The sequence below is a fragment of the Anas platyrhynchos genome, chromosome 11 (genome assembly GCF_047663525.1).
Source record: "Anas platyrhynchos isolate ZD024472 breed Pekin duck chromosome 11, IASCAAS_PekinDuck_T2T, whole genome shotgun sequence".
In the NCBI taxonomy this organism is placed as follows: domain Eukaryota; kingdom Metazoa; phylum Chordata; class Aves; order Anseriformes; family Anatidae; genus Anas; species Anas platyrhynchos.
In genome coordinates, this window is record NC_092597.1 from 24,935,493 (window position 1) to 24,950,872 (window position 15,380).

Here is a 15,380-nt window from a genome sequence, read left to right on the forward strand (position 1 = left end):
GTCCCGCCGGGGCCGGCCCGGGACCGGCCGCCCCGCCCCGGAGCCGCCCCGGAGCCGCCCCGGGACCGCCCCGTCCCGGTGCCGCCCGGCGCGGTCCCGCACTCCGGGCCATGCCGCGGGCGCGGACGGAGCTGCGCGGGCGGCTCCGGTACCGGGGCTGCGCGCGGGGCCCGCGGCTCAGCCTCCTGCACGTGCGGCTCTCGGAGGCGGCGGCGCGGGCGCTGCGCGGCTGCCAGCGGCGGCAGGTGGGACCGGGGCGGGCCGGGGGGCGAGGGGGAACCGCGCTGTGCTGGACTCACGGCGTCCCGCGGTGTTGCAGGGGGCGCCGGGGCCCGCGATCGCCTTCCAGGGGAGCCAGGGGGTGAGTGGGGCTGGGGACGGCGGCGGGGGAGGACTCGGGGGCACCGGGGCGCCCGGGGTGGCCGGGGGTGAGTGGGTCGGGGCACCGGCGAAAGAGGGGGGACGGGACGGGACGCGGCACCCGGGGCGTGGGGAGGGGGGCTCGGAGCGCCCCGGGACGGTCTCCGCGGGACGGTGCCGGTGGGAGCCGGGCGGCGCCGCGGGGTGGAGCCGCCGCGCTCCGCGGAATGGAGAGGCTCGGGGGGGGCGCGGCCCTGACAGCCGGTCCCTGCCGGCAGTGCCTGACGGTGCCGGGAGGCCCCGGGACCGCTCCGCGGCTCTTCGCCTTCTTCCTCTCCCGCTGCAGCCGGGACGAGCCGCAGGCCAGCTTCGAGTGCGTGCGGCTGGCAGTGCCCCGGTGAGCCCCCCGCCGCCAAGCCGAGGGTCCGGTGGGCTGTGGGGCTGCTCACTCGTACCCCCCCTGAGCCAGCCCTCTCCCATTCTCCTGGTCACCTTTGCACTCGACCTGTGCCAGCAGCACAGTGTCAGCCCCAGCCCTGGCACTGCCGATGGTGCTGCAACACCCATGGATGCGAGCACTGCCCATGAGCAGTACCTCCCATCACTGTTCAGCCCCCGGTTGTGTCCTATCCTGCTCACGGTCTCCAGTGGCAGCCCAGGATTTTGGGGGCTGAAAATCCCCAACAGCCTCTCATTGTTCGCAGCATCCTCAGCCCACAGTCCCTGTAGGGGCATTCAGCATGCTGGAGCAGCAGCAGCCTTGGAGACGGGGCCTCTCTGGGGACAGGCTGCCTTCTCTCTTGGGGTGCCCGCCTTGCAAGGTCTTCTCTGGGCTTTGCATGGGATAGAGAGCATGGGCTGGGCTTGGCTGGCGGGAGGTATTGTCTTCTCTCAGACTAGGTCAGAGCTGGCTGGACAGCGTGGGCAGCATCCAGGAAAAAATCACAGTCTGTGCCTCAGAGGGCATCTACCCACTGCTGCGGGAGCGTGTGTCCCAATCTAAGGAGTCCTGGAGCAGAGCAGTCACTGAGGTGGATGCAGCTGTGCCTGGCTATGGTGAGCAGGGTGCTGCAGGGGGTGCTGAGCCTCTGCTGCCTCTCAGGCTGAGGCCACACTGAGCACCCACACCTGTGTGCTGGCAAACCACCAGGGTGTGATGGCTGCAGGGCCCCTGCTGTCCCCCCAGGAGACGGGGGCTGCCTTCCCTGGGACCTGCTGGCTCTGGGATGTGGCAGCTGCTTGCCATGGCCACGGGCAACAGCTCTGTGAGTCTGGGGGTGTTGGGTCACACCAGGTAACAGGAGGCACCAGTGGCACTGTGAGTGCCGTACCATGTTCCTGCCCTATCAACCTCGGTGGGGTGGGCACCGCTGGCTGGGGGCACAGGGGCTGCACTGGGTGTGATGGGGGAGGAAATCTGGTGTGATTCTGCCAGGTGCTGACACTGCTCTCTCCGGGTGCGTCTGCAGGCAAAGGTGTCACGGCTCCCGAGAAGGCAGGCACGGTCAGCGTGCTGCAGCAGAGCTCCCTCTGTCATGTCCACGAGGGCAAGAACCACGGGCCAACAGCAGCCAGCCCCAGGGCTGCTGCTCAAAGCCTGGTTCAGCTCCTGGCCCTGCGGCCCCACCGCAAGCACGAGCTCCTGCAGCGGCTGGCGGGGATGCAGGCAGGCAGGCCCGACTGGGCAGGGCTGCTGGCTGCCCTGGAGGAGGTGAGGGGCACTGGGGCAGCTCAACTCTGGCGTGTGAGCACTGCGGGACACGCGCCTGCTGCTCTCCCTGTGCAGGTGGCAGACCTGGATCCCACAGAGTGCTGCTACCGCCTGAAGGAGTCACTGGTGGGGCGGGTGCAGGAGGACTGGCCGGGGTACACGGCCCAGGAGCGCCGGCAGGTTGCCCTGCTGCAGCACAGGTAGAGCTGGGGGACTGGGGTGAGGTGCGAGGAGCAGGGGGGCTGCAGGTGCACGTTTGCTGCTGGGGTCTTGCCTTGGGCACGCTGCGCGTGATGCCCGGTGCTCAGCACCCTCCAGGCACAGCTGGATCCACCCTTCTGCTGCCCGGGCACCAGGCATCCGAAGGCGCTTCCCCAGCCTAGGTCTCTGGTCACCCCCTTCTTGTGCTCCAGCAGTCAGCCCCACGGCCCCGCAGCCCGGTCCTTCCTGGTGCCTCTGCAGCAACCGCTGGAGTGCGGCTCCCCTCCGGCTGCTGGCGGAAACCGTCTGGGGGTGGTAAGTGCTTGTGGACGCCAGCAGCAGAAAGCTCCCGGGTTCACAGGGGGAGAGGGCCCGGCTGGGTGTCTGCTTCCCGAAGGCATCCAGCTGCTTCCTCACTGCGTCCCCTTCCCACGGAGCCCAGCCACCCTGGGGCTCTGGGTTCTGCTCCTGCCTTGTGCCCCAGCCACCCCTGTGCCCTGTGTAGCAGCAGGGACTGGCCCTGCTGCAGCTCCTGGCTCACAGACACAGCCCAGTGGCTGGGCTGTGCCAGGGCTGTGACGTGAAGCAAGGGATGTCGCAGCCCTGGGCTGAAGCTGGCAGAAGCGTGCAGCACCAACTGCTGGAACAGGGGTCTGGGACAGGCACGAGGCAGAGCGAGTTTTCTTTCAGAAGCGCCTGGCACTGCTGGATTTCTCCAACCCAAGAGTCAGCAAGAGGCACCGGAGCTGCCTGCGGACATTTGGCACAAGGCAGCCAGGAGCATGGGGCCAGCAGCAGGCTGGGCCTCTGCCCCCGAGTAGCGACACCAGGGAGCTGCAGGGTGCAGAACGGGGGGAGAGCAGAGAAGAGGCAGACAATGACCAGGAGGAGGGCGCCCTGTGCCCCGAGCAGCGCTGCTCTGCACCCAGAGGTAGGGGGGGGCATGGCCAGGGCCTGGCCAGCTTGTGTTGCAGAACTAGACCCTAGGATACCTTGGGAGGGGGGTGGGTGGCCCAAAACTTCTGGTAAGTAGAGAGGTTTTGGCTGCAGAGCCAAGGCGAACACAGGGATGATGCACGCCTGGATGTGCTGCCCAGCCTCGTGGCCCCCATGCCCAGTGGAGCCATGCAGCTGCCAGCTTGGTTTAGGACAGAGCACTGGACAGGTTCTGGCTGAGTGGGAGAAGGCTCTGGGAGGGCTTTAATCCTCACTCGTCTTCTCCTTGTCAGACACCAGGTCCCAGCCCAGCAGCTCCTCCTTAGCAGAGATCCCGGATTACTTGCGGTAAGAGAGTTTGGTGCTAGTTGCCACAGCATCGTATCCTCACCCTGAGTTTGCCACTGCCTACCACACACCATCATCCTGATTTGGGCAATTTGGGCCAGCCCCACAGCATGAGACAGGCTGAGACCAAACTGCCTGCCCAGCCTCCAGTGGCAGCAGCAGCAAAGGCTGCAAGCCAGGGCCCAGGCACAGCAGTGTGACAGCCGTGTGCTCACTGCCGCTCGTGCTGAGGGCATTGGCAAGACAACGTAGCATGGCCAGGCCCCTGCCCTGCCACCTGCTCGAAGACACAGGGAAAACAAGCCTTTTCTCCTCGTTGTGGCAGAAAATACCATACCATCCGCTCAGCAGAGCAATGCAGGTCTTATGAGGCAGCGTTCAATGCAGACTATGCTGAGTACCGCTACCTGCACGCTCGCATTGCTGGTGTGAGCCAGAAATTCATTCAGCTGGGAGCTAGAATGAAGACATTGAAGCAAGGAACAGAGGAGCACCAGGCAAGCAGTAGACCTGGGCCTTGGGTGACACAGCTGTGTTGTTTTCTGCTCATCTCCTGCTTTTGACTTTCAGGCACTTGAAGCTAAGATTGTGTATGAATACAGTCACTTCAAGAAGGTAAGGCTGCGTGCCCAACAGGTACTGGGGTCCCCCCAGGAGCTGATCTTTGTGTATGGTTTTCTTTTATTTATTGTTCTTTGTTTTGTTTTCCTTTCAGAGTTATCCTAATTACCAGCAGGAGAAGAACCGCTGTGAATACCTGCACCAGAAGCTCTCCCACATCAAAAGTCTGATTCTACAGTTTGAAGGCAGAGGAAGCTCCTAAGCACACCACTGCTAGGATTCCTTTTTTTTTTTTTTCTTCTCAGGACTTGTTCTTCCTGGAACAGGGGAAAAGTTGGGAGGAATTAGGCCCCAAAAAATGCATTAGACTAAGGGTAATGTTGGTGAATGTCCCACAGCCCTTGGGTAGTTGCTACCTGGGGCAGCTGCCAGGCTGCTGTAGAAAGAAGCTGTCCCAGCTGCCTGCCAGGCTGCATTACCAGTTGTGAAATGTTTCTCTACTCTGTAACAAAGTACGTGGCCTGGGCACAAGCAGTAACACTCACCAAGAGCAGGCACTCAGCCACACTCTTAGAAAAACATCACCTGTGCTCAGTACCTGGCTGCCACTGGTTCTGAAGTCAGACTAGACCAGATGGCAAGGATCGAAAAAGCTGCTTCTTACCCAGAGCAGGACAGTGCCTTGTCCATTAGGGAACCAGCACTCCAGTGTGGTTTTACAGAAGATAAATAGGTCCTGTTATAATCCTATTTCTTGTATTAGTGTCTGGATCTGCAGCCAGCTTCAGGGATCCTACCAGCTTGAGGTGCAAGGGAGTCAGGTTTTGCTCTAGGACACCACCAAAAAGGGGCCTTGATACCTGTGCTTGGACACAGACCACTTGGCAGCCAGCAGCAGAGTAGAGAAGGTAGATGTGGTTTAGTATACAGATGTAGTAGAGATTCTTGTATTTCAGAACTGATACTACATAGCTGCTGTAGCCAGAGAACTACGTGCTAAGTGTTGTATGATCATCTGTACCTGGAAGATTTCAGCAGAAATAAACTGGTACACTGCCTTTGGGGGAAGAAACCACAAAGAAAGCACTAATTCTTACCATGGTAACTGCTGTACCATAGTAGTACCTCATGAGTCTGCTGTTCCTTGTTCTAATCCACACACATACTGAGAAACTCATATCCAGGGCAACAGCTTATCTTTGTTCACCCACCACAGCACTCCTGACCTTTCCAATCAGCACATTCTGGGACAGAGGAAGTTAGGACTGCTTGTACCAAGATGGTCAGTCACAGCCCACACCATCTGACTGGAGAATGGGATTGCATCCCTCTCCTGGTGGGAGGCATTGCTACAGCCTGCTTTCTACCAAAAAAAAAAAAAAAATCTCACAATTAAGTAGTCTTAATTAGGTGTCCCAACCATACACAAAGTACAGACAACAGATCTTCTACACGGCTGTGAAAAACACCATCACTGGCTTTACCTGTGTTTGGGTTGAATACGTTGTTACAAGTGCTCCTCCCATACACTCAGCTAATTTTGCAAAATTTAAAAGCTTACTTTATGCTGCTGATCAAACCTGATGATATGCTGCTGTGTAAGTCCGCCTGTCTAGATTCAGCAGTCACATTAAGTACTATGTACCTCTAAAGTCACCAAAGCAGCATTATTACCCTACCAGGCAACGTGCAGACAGCAAAAGCATTTATGAACAGGGTCCCTGAGCCCCAAATCTACACAGCTGCTGCACCTGAAGCACGACCCATTGGGGCAGTTGCTGCTACTATACTCTGGGAGGATTCCAGATCTGGACAAACAGTCTAAAAGCTGAGCCTAAAGGCTCACTGAAGTAAACTAGACTCACAGTAAGACGGTGCTGACTACAGAGCAGCAGCCGCAGCCTAATGTTGTGTTTGAGAGACCTACATATGACAGAGACACTTTGGTTTAAGGGGGTCATTTTATTGTTTCACTTCTCCAAATGTACAAAAAAAATTAGAAAATAACCCTGCTCCCACCCCCTCCCAAACCACAAAACAAACCAGTCTGGGGAGCCCCACAACAGTGCAGCTAAGAGACGGCAGGAAATTAAACAGAACTAGATACAGCAGCTGGGGCCCCTCAGCCCACATGGTCACTGGCTCTTCACAACCCAGAACTGGCCCCAGTCTGCCCAGTGCTTCCCCAATTCACACAGAGCTCATCCTGACAAGATGGTGAGTGGGTACTTTACAAATCCTCCTTTGCTTTCTTCTTGGATTTCTTGGTTTTATCTTCCTCCTGCAGCACAGGAGTGCTGGTTGCCTCCCGCTTCAAGTAGCTGATGAAGTCACTCACTTCTCTGCCACCCTGCAGGAAGCACAAGACAGTAAGGCAGAGCCCCATCTCCCTGTGGACTTCCCTTTGCTGGGTGTGTGTGGGGGTGGTGTTCAGGTGCCAGGCAGGAGACCAAAGCAACTGTGAGTGAAGCTCTCCCCCGTGAGTCTGCAGCATGCAGCAGAACATTCCCAGCAGGTACCACCAGGTACCTGTGTTCCCAGGGTAACAGAACAGAGTGCCAGGCACAACTCCAGAGAGACTCCTCATTATTTGAACACTTTGATTCTACTTTACCTTTTTTACAAAGCCCCAGGAGAAGCAAAACACTCACCTCATACTTCTTTGGACTCTGCTTCTTGCCAGCTGGAGCAAAATAAATGGTGGGAAAGCTGGGGAAACAGAATAGATGTTTGAGCTCAGGATGTGCTATTTTCTTCAGGCTCTGTCCTTTCAGACTATCAAGCCAACACTTACTGAGGGAACTCGCACCCTGCATTGTTCTGGTTTAGCACAGCAACAGCTTCACCAGCTCTTATGGCAGAAGGTATGACCTCCAAAAGCCTGCTCCTGTCTGCACAGCTGGCTGAGCACAACTAGTTCTGCAAGCTAAACAGTTTTCATAAAAGCAACTCCAGTGTTGTTCTTACACTGCTGAGACCAGAATCATAGATTCAAAAGCAGAGCAAGGGGTTGTGTGAGACAGGCCTTTAAGCATGGCCAGGACACCAGAATCCCAGAGGAGAGTGACAGATACATGTAGTTTTTTTCCCACATGACTTCTTCACACTAAGCAAATACTTAACAGTTGTATGCTAATTGCCCCTGTGCTCCCATCCACCCCAGGAGACACTTTCAGCACTTCTGTAGGGATTGCTGGTCAGAGACAGAAGCCTGAACTGGTCCACTGATACAGTGCTACAACGGCAGTAACACCTACCCTCTGACTTCATATGGAGAAGGCACATCGTTGGCTGTAGCATCCATTTTGGCAATGACAATATTGGGGTCTTTACTGAGCTGTTAGTAGAAAGAGCATATTAATAACCAATCCATAGTAGTTAACACCAGGAACTAAGCAATCAGCAAAGTGATGTCAGAGGACAGTACACACTGTACACAAAAAGATCAGTAAATTTCTGTGTGGTTTTCTTCTGCCTCAACAGGGGCACAAAGAATTAAGTCCCTCCTCATTCAGCTGTATGCAGCATACAACTCCCAAAGGCACCTGCTGAATTTGTCTGGTATAACTTCTGGGGAATGCTGACCCCAGAGAAACCACCTACCTTCAACCTTTTAGATGTAGGAAAGGTGCCTGACAATCAAATAGGAAAACACTGGACAGATCTGAGAAAATAGCTGTAGTAGTGGAGCTGTAGCTCCACTACTGAAAATATACAGGGCACTGTTATCCTTCACCAGACAAGAGACTATAATCATTCAGAGGGAAAGGACCTAAAAAAGGAACTTTGCCAATTGAAGACAGGGAATCAGGGAATATTTACTTGCCAGAGCAAGAAGAGCAAGCTAAACCTTACAGCATGGTTGTTACCATGCTCCAGATCCTGCTAATACACTTCTGCATTCACAGGCAATGTCAAGCAAGTCCTCAAGAAGGACTAATTATGCCCTGTTATCATAAAGGATAGGCAGACAGAACCTGCAGGATTGTTTAGCGCTGCAAAGTTCTAGTTTGTTCTTATAACAGAGTCCTAAGACCTACCTTCTCCCCAAGTTCTTTGTATTTGGGCTCCAGATTCTTGCAATGGCCACACCAAGGTGCATAAAACTCTATCAGGACGTCTTTGTCTTCTGCATTAACAATTTCATCAAAGTTCTCAGCAACCACCACCTGACGGAGTTCAATTAGACAAGTTAGTTTGTTTTTTTTTGTAAGTCAGCAGTGAGGTAACAGGACATACTCCATATGCTACGCCCCAGGAAGCCTGGCTCTCCCACAGCAGGATTCACACCACACCTACACAGCAAGCATCAAAATGACCAAATGCACAGCTCTTCACCAAGCTGTAACATCTTTAACTTGCAGGCAAAAGACATAAGATACTGGCACCCCCTGCAGGTGAGGTTTGGACCTGGTAACATTGCAGGAGGATGGTAAAGTTGTTTATTTTTAATTCCACTAGTTCCAGGCTGAAAAATGAGTTTAGCCAGACTGGCCAGGGTATCCCTATGCACACATAAAAATAGTGCCTTTCATTCCCTTGTAACACCCTAATCATAAAGCCAAACCATGCGAATACTTTCTTTCAGGGCAGAATTTAGTGGGATGAATGTACAGTAGGAATTATACCATTCCCCTAAGCTGATGAGATGAACATGTAACTCTTTAGGAATGGTGCAGTTGTGACCAACAACTGTGACCAACAATTGTGACCAAATGGGGGAGCACAAATCAAGACAGCAGGCCTTCGCAGAATCCCCGTAGATTGTGATGATCTCACACTTGGAGGACAAATCACTAGTGTGCTCAAGCAGCAGTTACTGTGCTGACAGAACAGTATGGAATCAAAACTGAAAAAGCTGCATTTCCCCCTTACCTCAGAAAACTGCAACATAAAAAGGAGTGAATTATTTTTCCATCTTTTTTCCATCTATCACAGCATAGGCTTCTCAAGGTGCCACAACACAGCACTCACAGTACCGGATACTGGCATATGAGTGGAAGCTGCCACTGAAGAGTTCTCCAGCCACTAGTAGGAGCTGCTGCTACCCTTGATACAGCACTCACCTTCACAGGACCATCGTTGCTTTCAGGGACAGGCTCCGATTTCAGATACTTTTTCAAATTTCCATCGAAGTAATCTTGCAGGAATCTCTCCAGAGCCTTTCCATCACGGCTGAAAGCAAAGTGACATTTTACAGCCACCATGACACATACAGGATGAGAGACAAAAACTTTCAAGGCTGAAATAAGCTCTTTCCACCCACGTAACAGATGCTACTTGCATCTGTGAGAGCACCAGTCTGGGGCCAACTTAGAAGACCCAAGAACAAGCACAACAGAAACCACTAGAGTTTTGACAGGAGGCTGGATGCATACCCCATTCAAGGTTTTAGGCCTTCTAACACCCTTAAGTTTCTTCTTTTCTCAATAAAAAGGTATAACCATTCCCACCCTTACCCTTTAATACATCTTAGTTCCAAACCAGACATTAAATAACTTGAATTTAATTCTGTACCTTTGTATACAAACAGTTTTTTTGGAAGCTCTCTGGAGGGTAGGAAAGCACACCTGACAGCTAAGGTATTTTGACCCAGCAGTCATTTCTTCCATCAGGAAGATCCAATTTTCCTGTTTCCTCCAAGCTAATGAAGTATGATCTGGTCACAGACCCCTAGACAAAAGTCTATCAACAGAGAGGCAACATTGCTAAGTTCAAAAAACTTACGAGAATTCTTCCTGCATGACATATTTATCTCCTTTAGCTGTTCTGATGGCAACAACAGGAGCCTCACCCACGCTGCTGTCTAGACCAAATTCTGACAGCTCATGGCCAAAGGTTTTCCGGCTAGCAACAGCAAATGACAGTTTATGGCCAGCATCCAAGAACTTCTTTGCGATCATCATAACTCTGAGGAGAAAAAAAACAAAACAGAAAACAAAGATGATTGCCTGGAACATTATGCTGTTCCTTTCAAGTTGAGGTACACACTGGACAAGGAATTCAGTAGTGTGAAGTGATACATTCAGCATAGGTAAGTCCTACAGAAGTGGCGTTGAGAAGCAGAGTAAGCAAGCAAACTTGTGTTTATTCTGAATGAAGCCTGTGCAAATACCAGGTGCATTCATCTTTTAACCATCAGCTTGATCACTAAGGTCTAAAGCAGGGGTGAGTAAGAAAGACAGAATACCGTATAACCTTACCAAGGAAATTTCAGTTTAAGGTCAAGGGACTAGAGATCCAAAAGCAAATATGGTGAGGTTCCAAGTGATAAATGCCTTTGGTTCTGCAGGCAGCAGCCAGCCTGGTAGTTTTTGATTAGAAACCCACCTGGAATTTTTCTGAGAGAAAATAATTCCCATACGAACAGTTTTAAGAAACTCTGTAAATGGAACTCTGGAACAGCACTAACACAGGGACCAAATAAGAGAAGCAAATGAACACCACCCTGGCCACTGTGTACCTGTTACGCCAATAGTTGGAGCCCTTTGCATTCTTCTCATAGTCCACATCATAGTATGCCACCAGCAAGTCCTTCCCCTGGATCAAATCTTTGTTGTCTTCAGTCATGTGTGGACAGATGCCAAAGCTACCAATGAAAAAGAGGTTAGCAGCTTTGATTTCACTGTCCAAAACCTTGTTTTGATACAGTACACTCCTGTTTCACACCCAAGAATGTTCAGTAAGCAGTAAGACCCAAGTAAGAAACACTTTGCCTATTCATGTACCAAGTCAAATCTCCATCTCTAGACACTACGTCAGTTAACATATCTGACCTAATTAAGGCCAAATTTGGCATACTTCTCAGGAAGTTTACTGTTTTTTAAATACAAGTATAGTTGCTAGATTATGGAGTAGATGCCAACAACCATGCCAGGATTTCCAGACAGAAGGGAGATATCCCAAAGGACACAGTGCCTGAAAGACAGTTCTTATGGAAACTAAACAGGAAGCCCCAGCAACACCAGGTAGAGAAAAAATGAGTTCTGACAGGTCTGAACCCAGTTCCAGATAGATGCATCTATCATGTTCTGCAGTAAGGAAACACTCACATGTTCTCCTGGATAAATTTCTTGATTTTTCCACTGGTGATTTTATCTTCTGTGTACTTGACGGTGCTGTCCTCAAACTTGTTTGTGAGCCGTGAAGGACGGAACAAGACTATACCTCTGAGGGGAAGCAGATATCATGAATTAGTTCAAAGTGTCCCTAAGCTTCCGAAGGGCAGCAGCTAGAGGAAGCAAAAACCTGATCTCCAGTGACTACTCCCATTCAATGTGCATAGATGCAGCAAGACTGGCTAGTTTCTCGGTGGCACTATTGCATTATAGCTACATGTCAGGCTGTTTTCCATTATTCAGACAGGACATGGCCTTCTACAGTGAGAAACTAACAAGACCATAACAAGCAACGGGGAGGCAAAACACCTCTGCTGAGACATTTCTCACCTGGAGGCAAACACTAACTCTCCACATCCTGCAACCCTCAATTCCAGACATTTAAACTACATATGTACACACACACAACTGGCATTTGGAAAAGCAACAATACCTTAAACTATGTTCAGAAGTTTAATCCAGTTAAGAACTGGAATCCATGAATTTGTTGCAGATGTCTCAATAACAAGAAATCTTTACATTAAACAACTTACTCTCCATCTTCCTCATACTTCTGCACCAACTGCTCCTCACTGGTGTGTGCAAAACGGTAGTTATCTCTTAAGTTGTTGGCAGCTTTCATGAATTCAGAATAAGCATCACCAGATGCATCTCCAAAGAAACCTGCAGCAGAAAGACAGATGGTGACCCCAAACCAACTCAGCAGCAGTTACTGTGCAGCTCTCATCATTTATCTTTACAATGCATTGAAAGGTGTCTTCTGAATCGAGTCCTTCAATGCATGTCCAGGCCCGTCTTTGACAGCTTCTCCCCCATTTTTAGTGAAACATTCCCTCCCTTCCATCAGCAGGATGTTACTCAAGAATTAGTCATTCATCTAAAAGAAAAATGTCCTCTGAGCACTAAGATTTCCATTTTCAACCACATGAGACACTACTAGTGGTAACAGCCTATGGTACTTAAGTTCAGGACTGCCGATCAATACTCATTCTGTTCCACTTGTATGATGGCAGCTAATCTAGACAAAGAAAAACTGCTATTGCCACTTGTAAACCATGATCAGCTCATACAATGCTGACAAATACCACCCTAGTGTACTTTCTAGAAAAAGAAAGCTACCTCTTGTCAGTCAGCCAAAATAGCAACAAGCTTTAAAAAACAAACACTATAGTGCCAATAAGCCTGAAAGACAGTCAAAGAATCAAAAGAAAAAAAAAATTTGAACGAATTCCCAGAGGTCACCGAGTTCAATCTCTTGCTCAAAGCAGAACCAGCTTCAAGGACAGGTCAGGTTGCTCAGAGCTTTGTCCGATTCAGTTTTGAAGAATTTCCAAGACCAAAAGCTTCAAAACCTTTCTGGGCACACGTTCCAGTGCTTTTTCACTCTCGCCATGAAAAACTTTTTTGCTCACATCCAGCTGCTACTACCCTTGCTACAGCCTGATAGCGCCTCTCATCCTTTCCCTGTATATTCCCAGTAGATTTTCCAGGGCCAGATGTCCACTCATTTCAGTGCTGCACTGATTCTACTCACCCACTACAGAAGCATCTTTATCACCGATGAATTTCTCAAAATCAGCCACAGAATTGAGAGCCACTGAAGCAGGTCCTGCCTGTTTCTTGAGATGACTGACAATTCCATCTTAAAAAGACAAATGAAATGATTAATACAAGCTTATTCAGTGTGCACCTGCCTTCCAGCGCTATTTCAGCAAGCGAAATGCTGAGACTAACAAGCTCTTACCCGCTGTCCTGGGCCCATCATAGGTTCCTGCCTCTTCTCCATCTCGAAAAATCTTCAAGGTGGGATATCCACTGACTCCATACTTGTTACAGGTGTTTGAGTTTGCTGTACAGTCAACCTAAAGGAATAGAAATATTGCTGCTGAGCGACCTAGCAACCCGTATACCCAAACAAAAGCAGCTTTGCCATTACCCACACCATCAGACATAAATTGCAAGTTTGATGGCTAGAAAGCTCTCACATGCTTTTAATCAAGGCTAGATTCCTTCCACACAAAATGTAAGGATCTGAAAAGCATCTATGTGACTCACATGTAGAAGATTAGAACCCAGGCCTAGCACCCAACCAAGTGGTCCAACTGGTCCAGAAATCAGTAACAGGAAGGATGTAACGGGTGTAACAGCACAGATTTAATGGAAGACCCAGAAAAATATTTGAGGAAATACTGGGAAGATCAAATAGCTGTGTGTTTGACATGACCACATGCAAAAAAATCCTAGAAAGAGTAGATTCTTGCAATCAATGACAGGCTTAACAGGAATTGGCCATTCTTAGCACATTACCAACCCTAAAGGTTCCTGCCATGCCTGAAGCAAACAGGAGCCCACAGCACTTCCCACAAAGGAACAGGAAAACCCTCATTTATCAAAACCATGCAAGTTTTCTGGCAGAACACTCTTGAACAACGTCCCTTACTTTGTAAGTCACGGGACAACACCGTGACTACGCTGCACACTAATTTTTGGACTAGGCGCATGCAGCTCACAGGTTCCTTCCTCCCAGCCTGGGAGGGCCCTCTCTCAGGCAGCGCTGCACTCCCATTTCACGCTCTGTGGGCCAACGGAACGGGTCCCTGCCCTCACAGGCGTTGGCTTCCAGCCCTCTCCCCGGTGCTCGAGCCCTCGAAGAGGAGCAGCCTGGCGGGGCTCCGAAGAGCCACGGAAGGCCAGGCACGCGCATGGGCGGAGGCTGCCGGAGGGCTGCACCCCCGACGCCTCGACCTGACCAAAGTCTGCCCGGGAGCCTCCCGCGGGTCAGCGCCCCCGGCCGAGCGCCCACCTTGACGAGCGGCACGATGCCCTTCAGCCGGGTCGCCGCCGACTCGTACTCCGGCGCCAGCCGCTTGCAGTGCCCGCACCTGGGAAGACGGAGGGGTTAGGCCCGCCGGGAAGCCCCCGCCCGCCCCGCCCCGCCCCCGCCCGGGCCCTCCCGCCCCCGCCGGGCACCCCCCGGGCCCCGCCGCCCCCCGCCCCTCACCAGGGCGCGAAGAACTCCACGAGCACCAGCCCCGGGCGCTCGGCCAGGCCGCTCTCGAAATCGGCGTCGCTCAGCTCCACCACGTCGGAGGCGCGGCCGGGCCGGGCGGCGAGGGCGAGGAGCAGCAGCAGCAGCAGCGCGGCGGGCGGCGGCCGGGGCGCGGACATGGCGGCGGCCGGGGCTGGGCTGCGCTCCCTGCTCGGCGGCGGCGGCGGAGGAACAGGCGCCGGGGGCCGCGGACCGGAAGTCCCGCCTCGCCAGCCGGATCTGCCGTGTGGCAGCTCCCGATTGGGCGCCGTGCCACACGTCACGCCAGCCGCGGCCAATGGGCTGCGGCGCGGGGCCGTTGGGGAGCTGCGGCGGCCCCGCCCCGGCCGCGGGGTCTCCGAGGGGGCGGGGCCTCGACGGGAGCGGGGCCGGGGGCGGGGCCTGGGCAGTCCCCGCCCACCCCGGTGCGGCCGCGCAGGGAGCGCCCCCTGGGGCTCCGGCCGTGCCGGGCGCCGGTGGCGGGTCGGGGCCGCGGTGGCGGGCAGGGGTGGCGGGCGTGGGGGACTCGGCTCCGTGAACGGCCGCGGGAGGCGCTGCGGCGCCTTCGGAGCCCGGTGCTGCCGCCGAGCAGCCCTGCCGGTGAGCCGAGGGCAGCGCTCCCGGCCCCCGGCACCGAGGTGCTCGCAGCCGGCCCCGGCCTCTCCCAGCCCCGGGGGCGCCGCGCTGATTTGCGCCGCTCGGCCGCCGGGCGGGAGCGCGGCCCTGGCTGCCGGACCGCCCGCGGAGCTGCCCGGTGCCCCCGGCAGCCCTGAGCCGCGGGGGGAGCGGGGGGAGCCGCCTGCCGCCTTACTGCGGGGCCGGCAGGAGGCGCCGCCGCCCTTGTCGAGGGCTCCCCGGGACCGCCGGGCGCCGTGCGGCGGAGGGGGCCGGCGCCGAGCCCAGGAGGAGGTCGAGCCCCCTCCGCCTCCCCTCGGCCGCACAGAGGACGAGTGGCCGGGCTGGAGCCGGACACCGCGGGCAGCCCTGCGGCAGCCAGGCCTCGCCCGCCGGTCCCTCCTTGGCTGTGCTCGGGGCAGCCCCGACGGTCCCGGTGCAAGGTGAGGCCGGGCCGGTCTCGTCCTTGCCAGGCGCAGGTAGCGGTCGGGTCGCAGAAGGG

At 53.8% G+C, this 15,380-nt stretch overlaps 2 protein-coding genes across 2 annotated transcripts; one reads left to right on the forward strand and one right to left on the reverse strand.

Annotated features, from left to right (window-relative positions):
- The first annotated feature begins 3 nt into the window (after positions 1-3).
- ELL3 (elongation factor for RNA polymerase II 3) lies at positions 4-6,221 on the forward strand. Its single transcript, XM_038184838.2, has 12 exons — positions 4-245; positions 320-361; positions 639-757; positions 1,256-1,416; positions 1,830-2,071; positions 2,147-2,271; positions 2,428-2,587; positions 2,963-3,203; positions 3,502-3,556; positions 3,882-4,053; positions 4,127-4,171; positions 4,272-6,221. Exons 1-12 carry the CDS (start codon positions 111-113, stop codon positions 4,377-4,379), a joined length of 1,605 nt encoding a protein of 534 aa, XP_038040766.1. The 5' UTR covers positions 4-110; the 3' UTR covers positions 4,380-6,221.
- PDIA3 (protein disulfide isomerase family A member 3) lies at positions 6,060-14,486 on the reverse strand. Its single transcript, XM_038185028.2, has 13 exons — positions 14,237-14,486; positions 14,039-14,117; positions 12,980-13,097; positions 12,770-12,877; positions 11,769-11,898; positions 11,170-11,286; positions 10,581-10,706; positions 9,845-10,027; positions 9,184-9,292; positions 8,158-8,286; positions 7,375-7,454; positions 6,769-6,826; positions 6,060-6,467 (listed from the first exon to the last, which is right to left on the reverse strand). The coding sequence occupies exons 1-13, from the start codon at positions 14,401-14,403 to the stop codon at positions 6,348-6,350; spliced, it is 1,524 nt and encodes a 507-aa protein (XP_038040956.1). The 5' UTR covers positions 14,404-14,486; the 3' UTR covers positions 6,060-6,347.
- Between the last annotated feature and the right edge of the window lie 894 nt (positions 14,487-15,380).